The sequence below is a fragment of the Cololabis saira genome, chromosome 3 (assembly GCF_033807715.1).
Source record: "Cololabis saira isolate AMF1-May2022 chromosome 3, fColSai1.1, whole genome shotgun sequence".
Lineage (NCBI taxonomy): Eukaryota > Metazoa > Chordata > Actinopteri > Beloniformes > Belonidae > Cololabis > Cololabis saira.
Genome location: NC_084589.1, coordinates 15,055,218 through 15,078,126, shown reverse-complemented (window position 1 = coordinate 15,078,126; position 22,909 = coordinate 15,055,218). Strand labels below are relative to the sequence as shown.

The following is a 22,909-nucleotide window of genomic DNA, read 5'->3' as shown; positions in this document are numbered from 1 at the left end:
CAACCCACCAGGGTGAATGAAAAATAATTTGATTGATTTTCCCAAGCATTTAGAAGAAAATCTAAAATTTACTGACAAGAGATATTGTCCCTCTTCACTAGTTAAGCACGACTTCCACCTTTCAATCACAGGGTTAGGCCGCGTTCAGACTGCAGGCAAATATCCGATTTTTAGCCCATCCAGATTGAAACTGGATGACTCTTTTGAAGTCTGAACAGTCCCAAACCACATGATATCCGATTTTTGCAAACCAGATCGAAACCACCTCCAGGAGGTAGTTTCATATCCGATCCATATCTCATTTGGGCAGATGCGTGTCAGTCTGAACAGCTCCAAACACTCAGATCGGATATGACTGTCCCAGACGCTCCAAACCACCCGGCCATTTCCAGTTGTGGAGCTACTCATCCTTTCACAGAGAGCATGTACAATCTCTGATGTCACGTCAAAAACTATTATTTGTAGTTTGAGTGTTGCAAATTCACATTACAAATCATGTTTTAATAGCAGAAAAAAAGACCGCATTTCCACGTAGGTGCGGGTCGCCGCGTACCCTACGCCGTAGGCTCTGCGTCGGTGTAACGCGGAACCATAAATCAGCCTTCAGTCGCGCTGTGAGCCTGAACCTGCAGCCCGTCAGCCCCTCTCCTCCTAGGAGAGGTTATGGAGCGGGGCTGCCAGTTATTCATTGCTGGTTCGTTTTGTTAACTCTGAGCTTTGTTGGTTGGTTTGTTAGTTTGCTGGTGGTTTTGTTCTGAACACCTTTTCTCTTATTTTGCTGGGACGTCGGGTCCCTCCGCCGATCACACAACTTTTGCTGTATGCGTTCATTTTTATGTCTAAAAATGATGCGCAGTGCCGACCCAATCAGAAACGGTACAGATATTTTGGGATTTTTTATATATATAAAAGAAATACATGACTTCACACAATACACGCGCTGGGTGACGCCTCCGCTCCGACGTCGTTGCTACGGCAACCCGTCAGATCAGTCAGTGATGTGGCCCAGTCTGAACAGAGCCATATCCGATATGGACACTTGCTAAAAACAGTGTGGACAGTCAGCCCTGAAAATCGGATATGAGAAGGAATCAAATATATATCCGATTTGCCTGCAGTCTGAACGCGGCCTTAGATTATGTCCACACAGGTTGCAGCCTCTTGATGTTTCAGTGCATTAATCTTTTAAAAAATAACAACAAGTAAACACAGCATGTGATTCTTGGATGCTGAATAACCCAGTGATTCATGAATTGCCAGGCAAGTATGAATTATTGCCACTGCATTTCCCCTGGCAGCAACACTGACAAACATCCAGGCAGGACTTTCAACTGGAATTAGGCATGTTGGAGGATAAAGCCTTTGCCCATCAACAGTCCCAGACCATCCATGTCCTACCACTGCCTCTCCTCAGCCTGTTGCTGCTCCCGACCACCCTGGCATTGCCACTGCCTCTTTTCTAACTACCAGTCTATCAATGCCACTGGATATCCAGCTCCAAGTGGTCTTTCTGCCTGTTATGATTCCTGTTAGAATCATGAACACCATGTTTAAATGATTTGCATTTTCCTGTTCCTTTTTTGTATTCACAATATTTAAAGTATAACCACATGTGTGAAAGCAACCCCATGCTGGCACAGTTTGGCATAAAAGCAAAACAGACCTTTATTCATTAATTTATATGAATTGGTAGGGTCATTAAATGCATTTGTTTTTATAGCTGAGATCTCAGTTTTTCAGCTGACACTAATTTAAAAAATGTAGGAAAACAAATCTTACTGACAGGGGAAAGTGTGCCAACCAGCTTGGATTTCTTAATTCCTCCTCTAGGGTCTAATAAATAAATAAGTTCAGAAATAAAAGGACATAAGAATTACTTTAAAAAAAGAAATGAATAATTGAAATGTTTTTAGATTAATTTTGTGATGTTTATGTGAAAGATTGTGGATGCATTTATGTGATCAGTGGATGAACTCTTTCACACGCTGTTTTTTATGGCAGATGCTAAGGTACCATGTTTCCCCCCAAAAAATATAATTTTCTCGTGTTCATAAGCCTTTAGTTATTTTTTTTTTCAATTTGAATAATTTATTTCAATTTAGTTCAAATATTTCAAATTTGAACTAAATCATAACCTGTGTCCAGAAAACCTTTATCTAAAGGCTCCTTTCTGTAATATGTCATGTTTTATGTGTCAAATGAGAGATAGAAATGAGTAGATGCATCACTTTTTCACCAGAGCTGTCATACACCATGCTCTCATTATGTTTCTATTAATGTTTACAGTTTACCTGCGGTCTCTCTTCCTCCTCCCTAACGAAGATGCTGCCAGTTTGTTGTGGTCGTCTCCTAGCAACCGGATGCGTCACGTGATCCAATCAGCTGATAGAAACTCCGCAGGCGCCTCGGTGACGCGCGTCTCGCGCTACGGTACGCCATTTGTGTCTAGCAGCAAAAAAGCGCGGACCATGAAGGTAGTCGCATAATACTGGGTAAGTGACATTAATATTCACTTTTACTAATGCATTTCAACGCAAATTGCCTCCCCCTAAACGGGACTCAACTGCATACAGTTTTACGGATTGCTGTTCGGTCGGCAAAGAGGAGAGTTTAAGAGGTCGACGTTAGCCTCCTTTTTGGGCCTCTGTGCTCCCGTCGTTTCCCAAACCCTGCTGCAGCCTGGGCCCGCCCCCGCTGCGCTGTGATTGGCTGTCGGAGCTGAGGGAGCGTCGTGATTGGTCGAGCCTCGTGTAGATCAAAATACATGTTGCTACTTAGCAGATTAGCAGCTGCAGCTTGTTCAAATTGTCGTCCGGAATAAAATACTTTTCTCGTGGATGTGGTTGATAACAGTCCGGGAGAATTTCAGCGCTGGTCACGTTTCCAGCAGGCCGTTTAGACGTCTTTGGCTGACTTTAAAGCAACTTTTATGGCAGCGTTGGCGTGGTTAGACGGCAGGCTGGGAGTCAGCCTGACAGAGTGAAGCAGTTGTCAGTGGGGAAGTTCAGTTCGCGGTTTGTGAAACACTAACGCACCCGTAGTTATTTATTTGTGCGTACAACAAAAATACGTTTTTGTGTATCAGTTTGTGGAATCAAACTGTGGAATGATTTGAATTTTGAGTTAAAAGAATGTACAAAAATAAAACAATTTAAAAAGAAATATAAAGACATAGTTTATTTGAGGTATAAAAATGAAGACTGTGTTTAAAGATCATCAGCTGTGTGTGTTTTGCTATTTCGTCATGTTGTATTTGTATGTTTGAATAGATATACGTATTATATTTATATCATAGTTATATTTATATCATAGTCATATTGTATTTATATCATAGTTATATTATATTTATGATAGAGGCTACATTTGGTATTAAACAGGTTATTTTTGTAAAAATGATTTTATTTATACAACTTAGTGTATAGTATAAAACGTAAATACAGGCATATCATTTATGTTTAGTTGTGGAAAGGGGGTGGGATTAAATAAGTTTATACTTCCTCCCACTCCTTTTCGAACATGTAACTGAAATATGTTTTTTGATGTTTTCTTTTTCTTTATGTGGTGGAATGCCCACCTGTATTTGTTTCTCTTATCTTTTTTTCTTGTTTTTTTTATATACATGTTCGAAATAAATAAAAACGAACAAACGAACGAACCCGTGAAAGAGGTAGTTAAAATGTTTGTCGTGTGAGTTTGGTCTCTCCCGCATAGTTGGTTTATTCTAAGATTCCAACTAAGCCCTCTGTACGTTAATCTTCATGTTTCATTTTGAATTATATTCAATTAAAAAGTAACTGCACAGGATGTATGATTTGTACGACACACGTGAGGACAGTTTCTTTAAGTTAGAAAATTTGATAAAAAGTTCTCTAGTAAGTGGTCATTGATGAATATACATATAGATTTTTATGTGATTATTTTTTTCTTTTGTAATATTTTGTCGTTTCTGTACAGCTGTAACATCATTTTTATTCTCAAGGATCAATAGATCAAGACGTATATCATTTCTAAAAATAGAAGCTAAAGATCCAGGCACTCGAGACGAGGTGGATAAAAAAAGCCTTTATTAGAAGAGGGCTGCCAAGATGTTTCGGCCTATCTGGCCTTCATCAGGGCAAAAGCAATACAGAGCAAAGGAACCCGTATAAATAACCACAGGTGTGGTAATGAGCACAGGTGAAAACAATCACTCATCGAGGCGAAAACACAGGTGAACCATATAGCAACATCTTAAGGTGGTATGGGGAGTTAACTCCCCATCCGTCTCCCAGGTCCGATCCAAGAGCACCATTTCACAGCGGTCACACCCTAACGAGCACCTGGTCGACTTTTTCTATTGCCGTATATAATTTTTACTCTAGATTCAAAATGTAATAAACTTGTTATGGCTATATCTGAATAGGGCTGGGGATCGATTCAAATATCAAGAATCGATTCGATTCCGATTCTTAAGATTCAGAATCGATGATCACGATTCGATCCGATATTGATTTGGGTTACTGTTAATAAAACAGTTTTTTCAGCTGTTGCATGAATTATATGACTGTCTAGTTATGCAACATATTAATACTAGTATTATATTGAGATTCAACAGCAAGTATTGGCAGCTAATGATGCTGTAAGGACCAATCAGCTCCCAGAATGCTGATAGAACTGCTTTCAGAAACATCATGTGGGTCAGAATTACCAAACAGATCCAGGGCAGCAAACAGAGGACGAAAGAAAAATCGCTTTTATTTTTTCCCCATTTATGAGAATTTGGTTTTTAACATTTATGCAAATGTAACCCCAAGACAGTATATAAAGCAAAGAAATATAGACAATGTATGCAATTATAACTGAAAACTTTAATGTTTTCGTACCTTTAAACATATTTAAAGGCAAAAACATGGCACCAGTTATTCTCCATATTATTATTATTCTTATTATTATTCTCCATATTTTGTCCAACAAAATATTCCTTTTTTGGGCATAAACAAAAAAGTACCAAAAGTTGTAACCTTAACAAGGTTATGATGAAAAACATTTTTTTTTTTTTTTTTTTAAATCGATCTTTAGACATTTTTAGCAATTAATATGAGAATCGATTTAAAATCGGAGAATCGATTTTTTTCAACACAGGCCTATATCTGAACATCTGGAAAACCCAGAAAGTTGATGTGCTGAAATGTTTAATGTAAAAATCCTTACTTTAAAAAAACAAACTATTTACTTAAAGGAGACCTATTATGAAAAACACTTTTTTTTTTTTTTGCTTTTAACATATATAAAGTAGTCTCCCCTCAGCCTGCAAACTCAGAGAAGGAGGAAAGCAACCAAGTTCTGCAGTGTCTGTACAGCCGCCCGGATGAGCTGTCCAGTGTGATGTAGCTTCTACGAGCCGTTCAGATTCTGCTCCCGTCGTTACATAACGAAAATGCGATTTACATAGGTTGGCCTCCGATGCGTGAAACCACGCCCACAACTAACTCCTCCGGCCGGAGCTTCTGCCATTTTTTCGTAGCGGTGTATCGCGTCATTCAGGCAGCCAATTAGCACAGTGCCTCATTATCATAGCCCCGCCCACTCAGAATCCTGCATAGATAATCAGGTTAGAGACTGGGATGATAAAGACATGGCTCAGAGGCTGAATTTCCAATTTATTTAGCAAAAACAATCAAAAGCTTGTTTTTAAGACATCCAAGGCCTGTTTAAAATAGGTATTAGATTTCATAATAGGTCCCCCTTTAATTGAAATCTGACTCCACCATGAGGCCATCCTTTTTTTTTGCAATGTAGATTAAAGATTTCCGTCACCCAAGTGAAACCTGCCCACTGGACGAGCTTATGAATCCTGCTTATCTGATTAACCCCTTAAACTCATGATTTTAGGTGATAACAGAGAAACATTGTTAGAAAATGACATTGATGAGAGGTGATTGTGATGATGACGATCCAGAGAGCTGAAAGAGCTGTAGCTTTATAAAACAGATACAAGCAGAAAAACTTGCTGAGGATATCAGGATGATTGGAAGTTTGAGTAATTGGATTTTGTTTGTGTGGCGAGACTCTCTTGTATGCACAGCTCCAGGACTTTTACATAAATTGATGAACACATCAAGTCAAACAAAATAAATAAATAAATGTAAATTTTAAGATAATTGCAACTCATCACACATTTTGGAAGTGGAGCAAGTTCCACCAGGTTAGTCTAACAAATAAATCTTATTTTTCAGCAACATGATGATGAAGAGGAAGAAAAACCCCTTTATTTGTTTCACTTTGGGGGATTTGCATTGTTACAACAGCAAAGTACAAGAGCAGCAGCAGTAGACTTAAGAATAAAAATGTCAAAAAGAGCAAAAGATATCTAAGATATGAAATTAAAAATAATAAATATGTTTATCTAAATATACAATGAGTATGTGATTGGGAATGTACAGTATATGGACATCAATAAATATTCAATAAAGTGACTAACAGTATATTGTACTTGTGATGATTCACATTATAATACAGTATAGCATATGATTGTAGCAGATGCATGATGGACATCATAGTCAATAGTATTAAGGCACACATTAGTCCCTGTCTTTTAGATATAACTGACACCCAGTTATTCAACCACTCTATCAAGATGTTATGGTCAACTGTGTCAAAAGCAGCACTGAGATCCAGTAAGACCAAGACTGAAATGTTACCACTATCCGTATTGGAGTGGATGTCATTATGGACCTTTACTAGAATTGTCTCAGTGCTGTGGTGTGGCCAGAAACCTGACTGGCCATACCACTTCAAACTTCAAAACAGTTAGTTGGTGTTAGGAGGTTATACATCTGTTGAGGAGCTTTTTCGATGATTTTACTAAGAAAAGGGAGGTTTGATTTGGGCCTATATATATATATATATATATATATATATATATATATATATATATAGCAGAATTGTGTCATGATTTCTCTCATTGGACACAGAGGTGACACATATCCTGCATCTACCATAGGAGCATTGAAGGACTGTCTGACTTTCTGAATCTTGTCTGTAAAGAAAGAGGCAAACTCATTGCAGATACGGTTGGATAGAAGTTTAGGGTCCACTGACTCAGGGGGGGTTTGTTAGCCTGTCAAAAGTAGGCTAGTAGTTCATTATAGTTGTTTTTGGCAATGATATTAGAAAAATAGGATTGTCTTGCATTCCTCAGTCCTCTATTATATATGTTCAATCTCTCTTTATAAATGTCATAATGAACCTGTAATTTAGTTTTCCTTCCTGGAGGTTTCTTTTTTGGCAGTGATCACCTTCATCTTGGTGGGAGCAATGGTATCAATAATAATAATTAAAGCTGCAAGCAGCGATGAACGGGCCCTCGCACCCTTGTGCACGTTCAGGCGTGCTGCAGTGGAAGCGGTTGTATGACCTGTATGTAAATGTCTTCAGGCCTGGACATTTAGCGGATGACCCCACCCACGACTCTCTATATCAAACCATTCAAAAGTTATAGCAGAAAATAGTGACTATCAAATATTGACCAATCAGAAGAAGGGGCGGGGCTAATTCAAAAACTCAAAACCGAGTCCGATGACACCACCCTCTTGTCTTTCTCACAACCCGTTCAAAAGTTATGGCAGACAATAGTGACTATCAAAATATCGACCAATATGGTCCTAAACTGTTCAGTGATTAATAAACTAACATAAGGATTTTAAAATCTTATTCTCTGAGATACAAGGGAGCCAGTGTAAAGATCTCAGAACTGGAGGGATGTGGTCCACTTTGTTGGTTCTAGTGAGAACTCGGGCAGCAGCATTCTGGACCAGCTGTAGCTGTCTGATTGACTTTTTATACAGACCTGTTAAGACCCTGTTGCAGTAATCCATTCAACCAAAGATAAACGCATGGAAGAGTTTTTCAAGGTCCTGCTGACACATTACTTCTTTGATCCTGGAGATGTTGTCAGGTGATAGAAGGCCGACTTTGTGATTGTTTTAATGTGTCTCTGAAGGTTCAGGTCTGATTCCATGACTACACCCAGATTTCGGGCCTTATCCGTGGTTTAGTAGTAGCTGTAATAACTGAAGCTCTGTGTTCACTTTTAAACACTCTTGTTTTGGTCCAAAGACAACTGCCTCAGTTTTGTTTGTGTTTAACTAAAGAAAACTATGGCACACTCACTCATTGACCTGTGAAATGCATCTACTCAATGCTTCTTTGGGCTCATTGTCACCTGGTGACATTGTAATGCAATAGTCTGCATAGTTGTGATAACTTATCTTGTTGTTTATTTTTATCTGAGCTAGCGGAAGAATGTCAATGTTGAATAGGAGGGGTCAGAGGATAGAACCTTGGGGAACTCCACATGTCATTTTTGTTGATTCTGATGTAAAGTTACTTATTGACACAAAGTTGTCTCAGTCCTTTAAGTAAGACTCAAACCACTCAAGTACTGTGTCAGAAAGTCCACCCCCCCCCCCCCCAAAAAAAAAAAAAGAAAGTCCGACCCAATTCTCCAGTCGCTCTAGTAATATACCGTGGTCAACGGTGTCAAATGCTGCACTGAAGTCCAATAATACCAGCTCTGTGGTTCTACCACAGTCTGTGTTTATGTGGATCATTGAACACCTTGACAAGGGCAGTCTCTGTGCTGTGGTTAACATGAGAGCCAGACTGGAAGATGTCAAAGTATCAAGAAGGTATTTAACTGTCGAAACACACCTTTTTCAATAACCTTACAGATAAATGGAAGATTTGTGATGGACTATAATTTAGCATTAGCAACTTTTCCAGATTGTTCTTTTTCATCAGTGTTTTGATGACTGCTGTCTTCAAGGTCTGGGGAAAAACACCCGACAAAAGATATGAGTTTACTATTTGAATCAGATCAGATGCCATGATGGGTAAAGCTTTGTTGAAAAAGCTGTGGGTAAAATATCAAGACAACAGGATGATTGGTTTAGCTGATCCATAATATCTTCCAGGTTTTTGTAATTAAATGGGTAAAATTGTGTAATTTTGTCCAAATTGGTTTTGTTTGTTCCACTTCCTGGACTCTATAGTGACGCATATAGTGTTTTCTAATTTTCTGGATTTTCTCAGTAAAGAAGTTGGCAAAGTCATTGCAGGCCCTTGTAGAGGGGAGTTCAGATGCTACTGACCCAGGAGGGTTTGTTAACCTGTCCAAAGTAGCCAACAATGCACGACTGTTATTGATGTTTTTGTTGATGATTTCAAAAAAGAAGGATTCTCTTGCATTCCTCAGTTGTAATTTTTATCCGTGAAGTCGCTCTTTATAGATATCATAGTGAACCTGGAGTCCAGTCTTTTGCCACCTCCGTTCGGCTTTTCACTTCTTACTTGTGGGGTATTTCTCTACGGAGATTTCCTCTTACCAGATACAACTTTCACCTTAGTGGGAGCAATGGAATCAATTATATCTGATCATTTAGAGTGGAAGTTATCTAGAAGTTGATTTACTGAGTGACGGGACAGAGTGGAGGTATAAGAGTAGTGTCATGGTTTTGGTGTTTAGTTTCCGTTTTATTTTGAAACCCGTGTCTTTGTGTTTCAGTTTTGTCTTGACTTCCCTTGTTCCCATCTGCCCTGATTGTCTGCACCTGTGTCTCGTCAAGCCTTCTGCGTATATCTTGTCTTGTCTTTGCCTTGCTCCCTGCTGGTCCGTACTGTTCCTTTTCATGTTTCAGGTCAGGTTTTTTTTTTACTTTTGCCACATTTATACTAATGTGCTTTTTTTTTTTTTTAATGCTGCAGCAGCGCTTTTGGTTTTTATTAAATAATTCACTGTTTTTGGAACTCCTGGTCTCCTGCATCTGGATCCTATCCACCACATCTGTGACTAGTAGACTTGGTTAAAGGTTTCAGCTGAGTTTAGCTTAAAACCGTTTTTTTTTTTTTTTTTTTTTTTTAAATCACCTTTTTTTGGCTACTTGAGTGGATGTAAATGGTGCTTTCAAAGAAAATTGGTCAGACAGGGCCACATTAGTCACAAAGACCTTGGAAATGTTAAGACCCTTACTGATGATAAAGTTCAAAATATGCCCCCATGTTGAGCCAGACCGAAACTGTTTTAGCACATCACATAGTTCTTTAGCTCCTCTGTCTTGGGGATGTCAACATGGATGTTTAGACAGTCAATGATTAAACAGTTGGAATCAACACATTACAGACAACAGGTCACTGAACTCTTCGAAAAAGTTTGCATTGCAATTTTCCTAAGAAGAGCTTTTTACACGTTTGTTTCTCTTTGATATTTACAGCCTTCACTTGGTTTGTTGAACCTTTTTAAATGGTACATATTTAATTTCAGCAGGCTTGAAAATAAAACTTTAAGTGGATGTTTGACTTTTTACAGAAAAATTAAGGTTTTAGGTCGCATTTTTAAATAGTCTTAAATCTTCATGGGTTCATTCGTACAGTTGGGGCCCAGTAAAATTAAAAATGAACATGAATATTAAACAGAATAACTGCTGCTGAATTATGATTATGTTAAACTAAACAAATTAATTTTGAGTTGTGTTTTGAGCTACAGTAGAATCCAGCTGATACATCGGTGACAGTTAAGTTGATTATTTTTAATTTTTTTAATTTTTTTTTATTAAAAAGGTGAGTTGTTTAAAGCAGGCTGGAATGTTTGAGATTGTCAGACTATGGAGGGTTTTAAATAACGTGACCCAATCTTTTAAATGAACCGTTTAAGATAAGACTGCACACTATTTATCGTCATTATGATGTCTCCAGTGTCCGTATCGCAAAAACCCCTTTTGAACTGCAGTAAATTATATTGTGATATACAGGGCTCCAGACTAACTTTTTTCACTAGGAGCACAGTAGCCCCTAACTGAAAATTTTTAGGGGCACAATCAGAAATTTTAGGAGCGCACATCGTTTATCGACACGCTAACCAAATTTTTACATTTCTACTACATTTCAGTGTATTAGTAATACGTATTTCATAATAGATTAATGAATTACCACAATGTGCTGTTTCAAATGCAGTGTTACATTTTATTGTGCACTTTTAAAGATGCCGCAACATAAAGTAAATTGCTGTCATTATATATATAAAAAAAAAACATACATTCACATGATAAAAAAGTGCTTGGTAACAAATGGCACTTTTCCACTAGTATCGGCTCAGCCCGGCACGGCTCGGCGCGGCTTTACACGGCCCCACACGTGTGTTTTCGCACTGCCAGGGGAGAAGTGGGCAGGTTGTGGTGAAGCTGCTGTGACGTACTCGATTGCGCAGCACCTTTGTTTGTGTCGGCGCAGATGAGAAATCAGCTGGAGCCGGGAGCGGCTGAGAAAAAAACAGCCCGTCTACATCGCTTTTTTAATTTTTTCTCGACAGCCACCAGGTTTATGAACATCTGAACCTCAGAGTTGGATCACCAAACAGACGTTTTGCGCTTTATAATAAAATCGCCGCGAGCCGCAAGTCCCCTCGCGCTGACTCCCGCTTCCTGATTCAAACGTCTGACGGCCCCGCCCCCCGACCAATCAGAGGCGCGGAGGGTGGTCACGTCCCCGCCCCCCGACCAATCGGTGGCGAGGAGGTGGTGACGTCAGAAATAGTCCCTGCTCAGCCCGCTATAGAACCTCACTGAAATGGTTACAGAAAGAAGTATCGACTTGGAGCGGCTCTACCAGCCCCCGGGTCTGGCACTCAGAAGGCGCGCCGATTTTTTCCAGTGGCCAGCCGCGGTACTGCAACCAAAAATCCCATGCGGCCCAGAAAGCTTTTTTCCCATAGACCGCAATAGTAAAAGAGAAGCCTCTAAAACTGTTCACAGGACACCTCCAGCTGTAATCCCCGGCAATTACTAATCTTTGTATTCTATATTTTTAAGTCATGGACTTTATATCCGTCAAAAATGTTTTATAACGGCCAGAAAAGTAAAAGAAAAGTCTCTTTCTGGGCGTGACGTCACGGCTGACGTCACAGCCGTGTCCGTGCATTCCACGGATGTTTTATATTAATATATATTATATAATTATATTATATTAATACATTAATAATATATGTAATGCTATACATGTAATAATATACATTAATTAAGATATTATATTAATACATATTATATTAATACTCGCGTCATTGCCCCGGGGCATGATGGGAGGCCCCAGAGCATCATGGGAGGTGACTCAACTGCGCATGCTCTATGGGCCGCTGTATGCGGAAGTAAACCCGGAAGTCAGAGATTTTTTCGGCTTATGCGCTGGCTGAGCAGAATGCATTGAAATGAATGGGCGGCCATTTTTAGTCTCCAATCCAGTTTCTATAATACATCCATGGGCTCTACCCGTCTCAGCCCTAGTGCGAAAGCGCAAAACGGGTAGAACCGAGCTGAGGTGATACTAATGCAAAAGCGCCATAAGTGCTTAGTAACCTTTCAGCCATGAATGTAACTGTTAAACACAGTACTTAACAAATGTACAAATATTGGGGGTACTGGCCAATAACATTTCCCTACTTGTGTCTTTACTAAAACCCTGAACTTACACCAGTTGACCAAATTCACTGCCTTCACTCAAATAACTAAGGATCTTACCAAGAAATATTCTTATTTCTAACCTAAAAATGCCATTACACCTGATAACACACATCACTTAAAAGGTTAGGTGTTTTTCCCACGTGTTAAAATTTAACTTTCATTTGTGTCAAGCAAATTTTAAGTCCTAGTTACGTTTTAAGTTAGAGTTTTGGCAGTGTTCAAAATAAAATTATGAGACCTGCTGTATTGGAGCACATTTTCTTTTAGTTAAAACTGTAGCGGGGACAGATGTTTAGAGGAACCTATGTATGTACCGGGTGAAGGCTGATTTATGGTTCCGCGTTACGCAGAGCCTACGCCGTAGGCTACGGCGTAGGCTCTGCGTCGATCTAAGGCGGAACCTTCAGGCTTTAGGGGAACATATCGGAGAACAACCAGAAGAATATAGAGTGGATTCAAAATAAAAGTTAAGCACTGAGCTACATGTGTCTCCCGTCTGGGCCATTGCAGACTCATTGCCTGAGCATGATATTACTAAAACCAAACATATCCGCCATCTCTTTCTTCTAACTTTATGTGCGCAGCGCAGCGCGTTGTGTCGCATTAAATGTGGTCCGGGCGTAATACCAGCTGGTGAAATTAAACGAAAAAAAAAAATAAATAAATAGATCCCCCAACTCATTCCCTTTCACACTCATTGGCCTGCAAATATGGGGGTTCATTGACACACCCCTTCCACGTTTAAAGTGTAAAAAAAAAAAAAAAAAAAACTGGCAAATTTACTGGTCGCACGTGTGCGAGTGGACATGAAATTCAGTCGCACATACTCAAATTTTGGTCGCAAAATGTGAGCATTTGGTCGCAGTCTGGAGCCCTGGATATATTTCCAAATGCAATGTACTCTGTTAGGCAGAGGATTCACATTGACCCAAAAGGCTGAACTCAACACGACAAGGGCCCTTTTAGTCCAAAAACAAGAGCAGGTAACCGCCAGAAATGAGAATGGCCAACAATCTTGTGGGTCTGAAGCAGCACATCAGCGATCAGGCAGGTAGACGGAGCGATCTGGCGACGAATGGATGAACGACCTGGGCTCAACGGAAGGCTTGATTGTTGTAGATGAGGACCAGGTGTACAGACTTTCAGCCCACAAGGAAGAGCTAAACAGCAGCCAGACAGGAGTCTGATGCTCATTCTGAGTCATTAAAACATTTGGCCAACTAGATGGAGCAACTCTGCCTGGGAAGCTCGGCCTTGTTGTAATGACAGAAATTTGTAGAAGTCAGGTAAATGGAAAAATAATTGCCTAAAGAAAGAACAACGTTGGCCATCACAAGGCACGTTCCTCTGCACTTAAACTTGAATTTAACTTCAACCCTAATTTAAGCTGAGTCACTGAATGAGGAAGTGCTTTAAGAAATGTGTTGCAAATAACAGATAATCATATTACAATAGTTCAACGGTTACATGGACACATCCTTAAAGGACTTGTTAGTTGTGTGAAAGGACAGACAGTTTGTATGTGTAACTAAAGTAGGATAGGTTGAAGAGTCTGTAGCTCAAATATACTTAAATACAATGTAATTGCATGTAAAACGTGCATTTAATGGTGTTATGGGCAGGTGATGTTTTCAGATGGCATTTTCGATGCAAGTGTGAATACTATACATTTAATCAAAGGTATTGTTTAAAATGAGAATCAATTTTTTTTTTTATATTATAGGCTAAATCTGAACTCCTCATTTTCAAATGTACATTAGCTCAAAGACCTTGTTCTTTGATTTGAAAATGAACATTATTACAAGAAGGTACAGTTTTGACATTTATTAGTTTTGGCAACTGAAATATTCTGCAAGTATAGATAATCCAAGCAAATAAAGGACATTTTCACCCAGAAAACAAAGTAACTGCTGCAACTCTCAAGCATTTCTCATAATAGTTATATGTATAATTAAAGAATAAACTCAGTTAAATGACAATGATTTACTAGTTTCTTGGTAATTAAATAATCGAGCAGCTCTTTTGTTGCCGTGCCTTAACTAACACTTTGTGTGTATAGACACTAGATGGCGACGTTTACTTTTGCTGGGTTACACCGTGTTTTACTGCATGTTGATCACTTTTCCTAAGCTTAGGGGTTGGTTATTAACACTGTGGGATAAATTGATTTGTGTTTTAGACAATTGAAAATGTCCTACAAAAGTTTAAATGTTTCATTTATTTTCCCCCAGGATGCAGATGAAACCAGGCAACTTAAGTGTTGTGGCGCAAGATCTTAGCAGGATATGATATGGATAAAACACTGATATCAGGAGAGGAGCTTGTTGAGAACAAAGTGCCGGAGAATAGCAAGAGTGGAAATGTGAACCCAGAAGATGTGGACATGGAGGAAACCACAGGTGACTCGGGGAATAAGGCCGTTGAGCCCGATAAAGCAGATGAGGAACTCGCTGAGAGGCCGTTGTTGGACTCTGCTCCTGAAGGTGGAGATAACCTGTGCAAAGTTTGCGGCTTCTCAGCCAAGCACTCAAGATCGCTGAAGATTCACTATGCACGAAAGCATGGAAAAGATCATGAGCAAAATCAAAATATCTCTGATGCAAGCCCAGATGAACTGCAGCAGGAAACAGTCATGGAGACAGACAAAGTTGATGTTAAACAAAACCAGAGAGCTGATGTTGACACATTAAACTCAGCAGAGAACGACAAGAGCAGGAACTTTAAGAATTTAAGTAAAAAGCACAAGATACTAGACAAAGAGCAGATGGGTCAAGAAGAGCTGATCCCTTGTCAGGAGAGAAGAGCAAGCAAACGCACCCCAAAACCTAAGATTATTCATTCCTGCAACTACTGCGGGCAAGAGTTCAGGGACAAGTCTCCTCTTGATGTTCACATTGCGAGATACCATGCCAAAGATGCCCCATACACATGTAAGTATTTAAAATTCATAGAAATATAATTGTTTTCAGCAGTATATGTGGAAAAAAGAAGCTTTGATCATGATACACATTTGTGATAAAATTGTTTCAATAAGATGAGGAAGTATCACAGCTTTTATCACCATCCAGAGTACCGATCCTTTTGGCCATTATCTAATAAAGATGATTGGAGAGTTGGAGCGTGACTTCTCTGGAGCATCCCAAAGATTCTCGGTGGGGTTGAACTGGCCTTTCCCAGTTTTAGACTCCCAGAAGCACACTTGAGTTTGATAAAGATAAATCATGGTAATCTAGCAAGACATGACCAACTGAAGTATCCCAGACCATAATACTACCCCTGCAGGCTTCACGAGTACATCACTTCATCTGCCACAGCTACACAGCTGTTTAGTCCCAATAGTTTTCTTCACCCTGTACACGTGAAACTGCTCTTATTTCCATAAGTTCTGTTGTTGCTTCATTGAATTATGTTTCATCAAATTTATAGCTTGTTTTGTATTGTCTTTCAGTTGATGGTGATGAAAACATTAGTGAAAAGGAGGATGAAGAGGACCAAGGCAGTATTGTAAAGCCTACACCAACTCGAGAGGCGTCCAAAAGTGCTCCGAACAGGTTCCAGCTGAAGTGCGCAAACTGTGATTTCAGGGTCAGCACGGCTGTGGTGCTGGACAGGCACGTTCGGACCAAACACCCGGAGCTGGAGTGGTACCGCTGCAAATTGTGCAACTTCTTTGCAGCCACACCTGAGTGGATGGACGCTCACTTGTCCTCTGATAGCCACTTACAACAGCAGAAAGGAAATGAGTGCACAGAATCTTCCTCGGCTGAAGTATTTGTCGAGAGGGTCAGCAGAGAATCTGTTGGGAATGATGCTAACCAAGGTAATATGAATCAGATGTCTGGTGCAGAAGGGATCACTACTTTGATGGAAGGACAACTGGAAACGGATGAAGCAGCAGAGGCTGCCTTGAGCGTGCTGGTGGAGGATGATGAAGACGCAGAGCTTGAACCCCCCAAAAAGAAAAGAGGAAGACCAAAGCAAGGCTCTACCACCACCTGCGAGTACTGCGGCCTGGTCATGTCCAACGCCACCAATCTCACCGTTCACGTCCGCCGCAAACACAGCAAAGACTATGGGTACAGCTGCACTTTGTGCAACTACAGCTGTGTGACCAAAGGAGACATGGATCGCCACTGTTTCACCAAGAAACATGTTAAACGAGCACAAGACGGTTCAAATAAGAACCAGGCTGCAAGTCACACAAGTCCATCCGAATCAGAGGATGTGACTACACAAAACAGTGCCTCACAGAGCCCAGACAAAAAGCAGGAATCTGACAGCGTCGTTCTCCCAGAACACAAAGTAGAGGAGCCGAACCAGTCAGACGCACGCCAGCAAAAAACTAAATACGACTCAGTGAATGCTTGCCACCTTTGTGATTTTGTAGCTCAGTCAATTCCTTCCCTTCATCTTCACGTGAAGAGAGAGCACACCAAAGACTTTGAGTATGTGTGTTTGGCTTGTGGCTACTATGCTGTAACCAACAGGGAAATGTATCGCCATGCCAGCTCAGAGAAGCATAAACAGAAAAGCCAGAGATACCAGGAAGAGAGGGAAGGACAAACGGCTTCAGACCTCCCAGAAAAGCAGAAGGAGGTCACTGAACCTTCTGGGGAAAACTCTAACCCCAGCAACGGGTCAGGATCTTGTTCCACGGACGGTGAAGTTATGGAAACCGAGAACACATCTGCATCCGCTGTCACCACTGAGGTTGTTAGTGCTGTGGTTAGCGCGGTTGGCAGCGCGGATGAAAAGCAAGCACAAGCTATTACATCTTCCACTGGCAATGAAGCAGATCTGACCAACCAGACAACTGAGCTAACGGTGCTGTCAGAACCCCAGCAGGCTTCAACAGAACTCCCACTTTCAGGGGAGGAGTCTGCACAACTCGAGGGCCAGAAGGAAAGGTGTGAACAAACAGGGGACGACAACTTAAAGACAGAAGTAGTTATTGTTGATAAGCAAATGTCCAAAGCCCCTCCATTTGATGCCTGTATTGTGTCTGTGAAGACTCTCACTGAGCAGGAGCAGGCGCTGCAGGAAAGCCTGGCTTTGGAGGGTGAAGCCTCTGTGATATGCTTGACTGGAGGATCGCTCTCTGGCTTCATGACCCGTAACTTTACACATGTCAGGAAGCTCAAATCCAAGGAAGTGAAGGTGAAAGAAGAAGCTAAAGCTAGTTCTCGCATCCGCTGCGAGGACTGCGGCTTCATGGCGGATGGCATAAGCGGCCTGAACGTCCACATCTCCATGAAGCACCCGTCCAAAGAGAGACACTTCCACTGTCTAGTGTGCGGCAAGTCGTTCTACACCGAGGGCAACCTGCACCAGCACCTGACCAGCGCCGCCCATCTCCGCAACGAGCAGAACAGCGTGGAGGAGCTCCCCGAAGGAGGCTCCAGCTTCAAGTGCGTGAAATGCACCGACCGCTTTGAATCGGAGCAGGACTTGTTTTTTCACATTAAGGAGAAACACGAGGAGCTCCTGAGGGAGGTCAACAAGTACGTGGTGGAGGACACCGAGCAGATCAACCGCGAGCGCGAGGAGAACCAGGGCAGCGTGTGCAAATACTGCGGCAAAGTGTGCAAGAGCAGCAACTCCATGGCCTTCCTGGCTCACATCCGCACACACACTGGTATGTAACCCGCTTTAGTGCGCTCACACTCTCACACACACTTCACCTGCCAGAGCACAACGGTTTCTGTGCATATATTACAATTATTAACACTTCACTACTAACACACAATAACACGCTTGTTTTAGCCAGTTAACTGCTTACAGGTGGTCATCTTGAAATGCAGGGAAAAGAAATCTTGAATATAGTAATACATGTACTAATAGAAATTATGACTTTGCAGCTGAGCCATGGATCAATTTTGAGACTTGTAGTTGTAATGAAGCCTTAAAGGTACTTGAACGCAACACGCTTTACTTAAATTCTTTGAAGAACGTATGACGGCCCGGCTCTCAGGCTCTTGTTTTTATCTACAACAGTATTAAGTGGGGAGTTAAAGCATCTTCTTTGCATCTCAAACTAATGTTAAGGCCACTATCTACTTCGGCCAGGTAATAGCTCTTTCAGTAGAGGTGAAGGTAAAGACTGATTGAGCTTCAGACCAGCTAGAGAGACGCTAATGGACCCCAGATTGGGATTTCCTGAGCAACGCTTGGTCAGAGACATGTGCGACTCATAATTGATGTGTCCATTACCAAGACTCAGTTGTAATTATAGTCAATAAGTCTCTGTAAATGTGTTAAAGCTTAGGCTAAAAGCATTGGGGGCCCAAAGAGAGGTGGGCTAATAATTTAAAATAATCAATGCAGACGTATTCAAAGCCTTTAATTTCCCCCGTGTCTGTATGTCCATGTTTGTGCATATGTGTGTGTGAGCGCTCGTCAGCCCAGTGAATGTGTGTATATGTCAGCCTTCATGGCCAGCTGATTATCCTCAATCCATTAGGATTTATCTTGTCATTTATAATGCAAAGCAGGGCCGTGGTCAGGGCTTCGGCTGGGAAATGTCCGGCAGGTTAAGAACACGGGGTGCTCCATTACTTTTCCCTGACCGTGTGTATTAATTGCTTTTAAAATCAACTTAATGCAAGAACGAGATGTGAGGGCGCCATCAATAAATGCCCCTATCTGCCTCTTGTGGTCCATCCCCCTTTCAGCCTAAACTTTAATGGGACTTTAATTGAAGTCCATGCTCTCTGCTTTTCTGTGCGTACACGATTGTATACGCCTGTGTGTGTGTGTGTGTGTGTGTATGTGTGTGAAGTCTCCCGTTAGTTTGTGAAGAAAGAGGCAGGTTTCCACTTTCAGTCTGGGTGGTTCGAGTGAGAATTGTGGCTTTGTTCTCTATTGACAGAGAACCTGGAGACAATATTAATATGGAAGATTGTGTTGCCAGTAATGACGCAGTAAAATATGCTCACATAAAGCTAATTTAGTGAAAGTCACCGTCAGAAATCGTACATTATATCTAATTTCTTCAACGAGGAAGAATTTGAACTTTACATGCTGGACTGTACTCCTTCCAGCTTTCATGCCAAAGTGAGATTTCCTGCTGCTCAACTGAAAAGGCTTAAAGCTGTAAGAATCTGAGCTTAAAATTGTGATGATGAATGTTTAGCCCCACTCTCTTATTAATGGGTGGTCTGTACGCATTCATAATTTTACCCGCTGTCATAATTCTTGAGTTTTGAGGTCATTTACTTAGTGTTACTTAAGAAAATGAAAGCACTGACACTGAGGTCTCAACAGATGGCATCAAGTGAAGGACACAGTTGGAGGTTTCAAGTGATGAGCTCTTCATTTTTTTAAGGGGGGGGTATCTATTTTTATTCAGTAGAGTTACGTTTGTTGTATATGGGAGTAAATCTCCAATATCATTTATGCTCCCTATTATTTCTCCTCATTTTGACAACATATGCCAGCTGTTATTATTGCTAAGTTCTGCCATTACATTGAATTATTTACCTTTTATGTTTTGGTCATTAATTCTGAGAGTTTGTTTGTGGGGCCACGGAACAGCATGGTGGGGGTCTGCCGGTTTCAGAGCTGGGAGCACGTCCAGATCCTTTTAATTAAGACCCAGTTTTTATTCACTTGATTAATCAGTGAAATCAGGGGACGGTAGTGGGAGGTTGCACACAGATTTGTCAATTTGTCCCTTAAAGGAAACGCGTACACATGCTCGCAGTTTCTTTTTCCTTCCCAGCAAGTTGTACAGCTGGAATTTGCATTTTGAGGCAAATTGGGCACTTTTTCACTGGAGAAGGCTGTTTGATCTCAGACTGAACCTGAAAACATTGGACACAGACGCCACATATGGACGTTAACACACAGGATGTGATGTGTTTGCAACAAGGACTGAGAAGTAAAATACTTTACAAACCTTATCCAAGTTCCTGGAGATGGTTTAACCCACACATTATAAACCACACATACAGGCAGAGGACTGGAAGACGCCCCTTGACCCTGTCAACCCAGCCCTTCTTAAAAATAGACCAAAAAACAAACCCAAAAGATGAATAAAACCACAGAAGAAAATTTCACTGAGAACTGTCACAGGTTTTTTCGGGGGCATTTTCAATTTTTGATATCTAGCAGGAGAGTGTTACAGTGTCCAAGGAATAGATCCAGATGTTTACATGCTATCTATAGTACACTTTTTCATTGGTGTGAAATGAATAAAATGCTCTGATCATCCCTCTGAATTAATTCCCAAGAATAATATTTTTACAAAGCAGTTTAGCTTTATGTTAACACTGACAGCAAGACTTAACATTCATGTTGCAATACCAGCCAGTGAAGCAGAACACCCTTTTCTCTGTCTGTGAATTTTGAGGTGATGATGGTGGACGTGGCTGCTAAACTGTGCCGGTGTTTGCATGTGTAGCTCTGTGACTACTTAAGCTGAATATGAAAAAGTCCAACTCTAGTATAAACAATATGGACTTCGATACAAACATTTCCCAAATGGTCTAATCCTCCTGAGCTTTCTAGTGTTTACTCTGAAATTCAATCTTTTTAGGAAATTTAAATGCATTTAAAAGCTTTCTTCAGAGAGATGATTGGCAGGTGTAGAATATTTTCTTGTAAAGGAAACACATTATTTTAATGTGAAATGTTTGCAACCTGCTTTATTCGGAGTACCACAATGATACAGTACAACATCTCCCTTTTCAGCCACATCTTTAAAGCTCTGTTAATAGCACATGGAATCACATACTCTACTCCACCCTCATCTTTTTGAAGGATGCACATCTTTTGAAACTGGTGTGATGACCACTTCTGAGATGAGAGGTTTAATAGGGAGGCTGGTTAATGCCCCAGTGATCTGGGTCTGTGATGTCGTAGTACCCTGCAAATCTGAATAAGAGGTTTTTGGAACCGAGACCACACATGATGAGGTGACGGGACTAAGTCAGAGTTTATGACGGGGTAGCCTCTTTAAAGGAGCCGTCTGTAAGAAATGTCCAAAACTGGTACTGCAGTCACTTTCAAAATATTGTTGAGCGGCGTGTACCCTCCCCCTCCTCCCCCCGACCAGAGGTTGCCAGGTAGGCTGCAGAATGCAGCAGGAACGTAGGCTGCCATGGCTGCGATAATTACAGCCGAGCTGGCAACCCGGATGCCGAAACAATACTGACTTGGTGATTGGGAGATAGGTGGAGGTGGAGCTTCAGAAACAATACTGACTTGGTGATTGGGAGATAGGTGGAGGTGGAGCTTCAGAAACAATACTGACTTGGTGATTGGGAGATAGGTGGAGGGTGGAGCTTCAGAAACAATACTGACTTGGTGATTGGGAGATAGATGGAGGGTGGAGCTTCAGAAACAATACTGACTTGGTGATTGGGAGATAGGTGGAGGGTGGAGCTTCAGGCCAAAACAAAAAATGACAACATAAACATCAGTTGAGGGCTGCAACTCCTCTTTTTAAACTGGAATATCCTGGCTTGAGTGCTGTTGTCGGTGACATAAGTATTTGAAATTAACATGATTTTTAAATGTCTGTTGACATATCGGGGTCATTTTATGATTCGTTTTATTATTGCTCTTACATACAGCTCCTTTAAGTATCTTGAAGTAAATACTCACAAGTATTCTCTTTTCTTAAATGTGTTTAACTTTTTTTTTTTAGTTTTAGCAAAGCACCATAAAAAAGGACTGGAAGTTGGCTTTTATCGGAGCTGGTTTGGACCGGAGAGGGAGCAGACCAAACTGAGGGGACTGATTACTTTTGAAACACTCCTGCAGAGGAGAGACTTTACCTCGGTGCTGAATGTTCCCCTCAGAATTGTGGACAGCAGCTTTTAACTCCATAGCAAGAGCACTTGTTCCTGCTGTGCCTTTCTCCTTCTCCTAGCCCCCCACAGACACTCGCTAGCAGCATTTCCTCAACGTGTGCAAGAACACAGAATTTCACTTTCTTCCAAAGGAACCTGAACCCACTCATACCTCTGTCTGTAATACGAACATAATCCATCTTTAATGTTGTAACACAAGTAAGAATTTCATCTGAAACACACCTGCAGAACAGTTTGTGGGGTGATATCTGAGGGAATAGGTGACAAGGAACGATGGTCATCTATGAACTATTAGAAACATTACCAGGCGACTGGTGATATCCTCGAACCAAAGACACGGCAGTGTTTAGTTGATCGTGCGTAACTACAGCCGGGTGATCAGTGGCAGGACGGTAGGACACACTGATTCAGCACTGGCAAATGTTCAAACATGACCTGTCCTCTTCATTTTGTGGCGTATTATCAGTTAATGGGGTCAACTACAGGATTTAGGTTTCCCTGCCCAGCTCCCAAAGGGTTTCTCTGTTCTGATAAGGATATATAAATCCATACTTGTTTAGCCTTGTTTATCTATTATGATGAGTTGTAGTCAGCTTGTCAAAGCAC

The 22,909-nt window shown here is 41.0% G+C and overlaps 1 protein-coding gene across 1 annotated transcript in view; it reads left to right on the top strand.

Annotated features, from left to right (window-relative positions):
- The first annotated feature begins 2,433 nt into the window (after nucleotides 1-2,433).
- Nucleotides 2,434-22,909, top strand: part of znf407 (zinc finger protein 407) — a 177,950-nt gene continuing 157,474 nt past the window's right edge. The window contains exons 1-3 of the mRNA XM_061716334.1: nucleotides 2,434-2,492; nucleotides 14,720-15,418; nucleotides 15,937-18,123. Coding sequence (XP_061572318.1) covers nucleotides 14,779-15,418; nucleotides 15,937-18,123 — 2,827 coding nt within the window. The 5' untranslated portion in view covers nucleotides 2,434-2,492; nucleotides 14,720-14,778. The remainder of the gene's footprint in view (nucleotides 2,493-14,719; nucleotides 15,419-15,936; nucleotides 18,124-22,909) is intronic.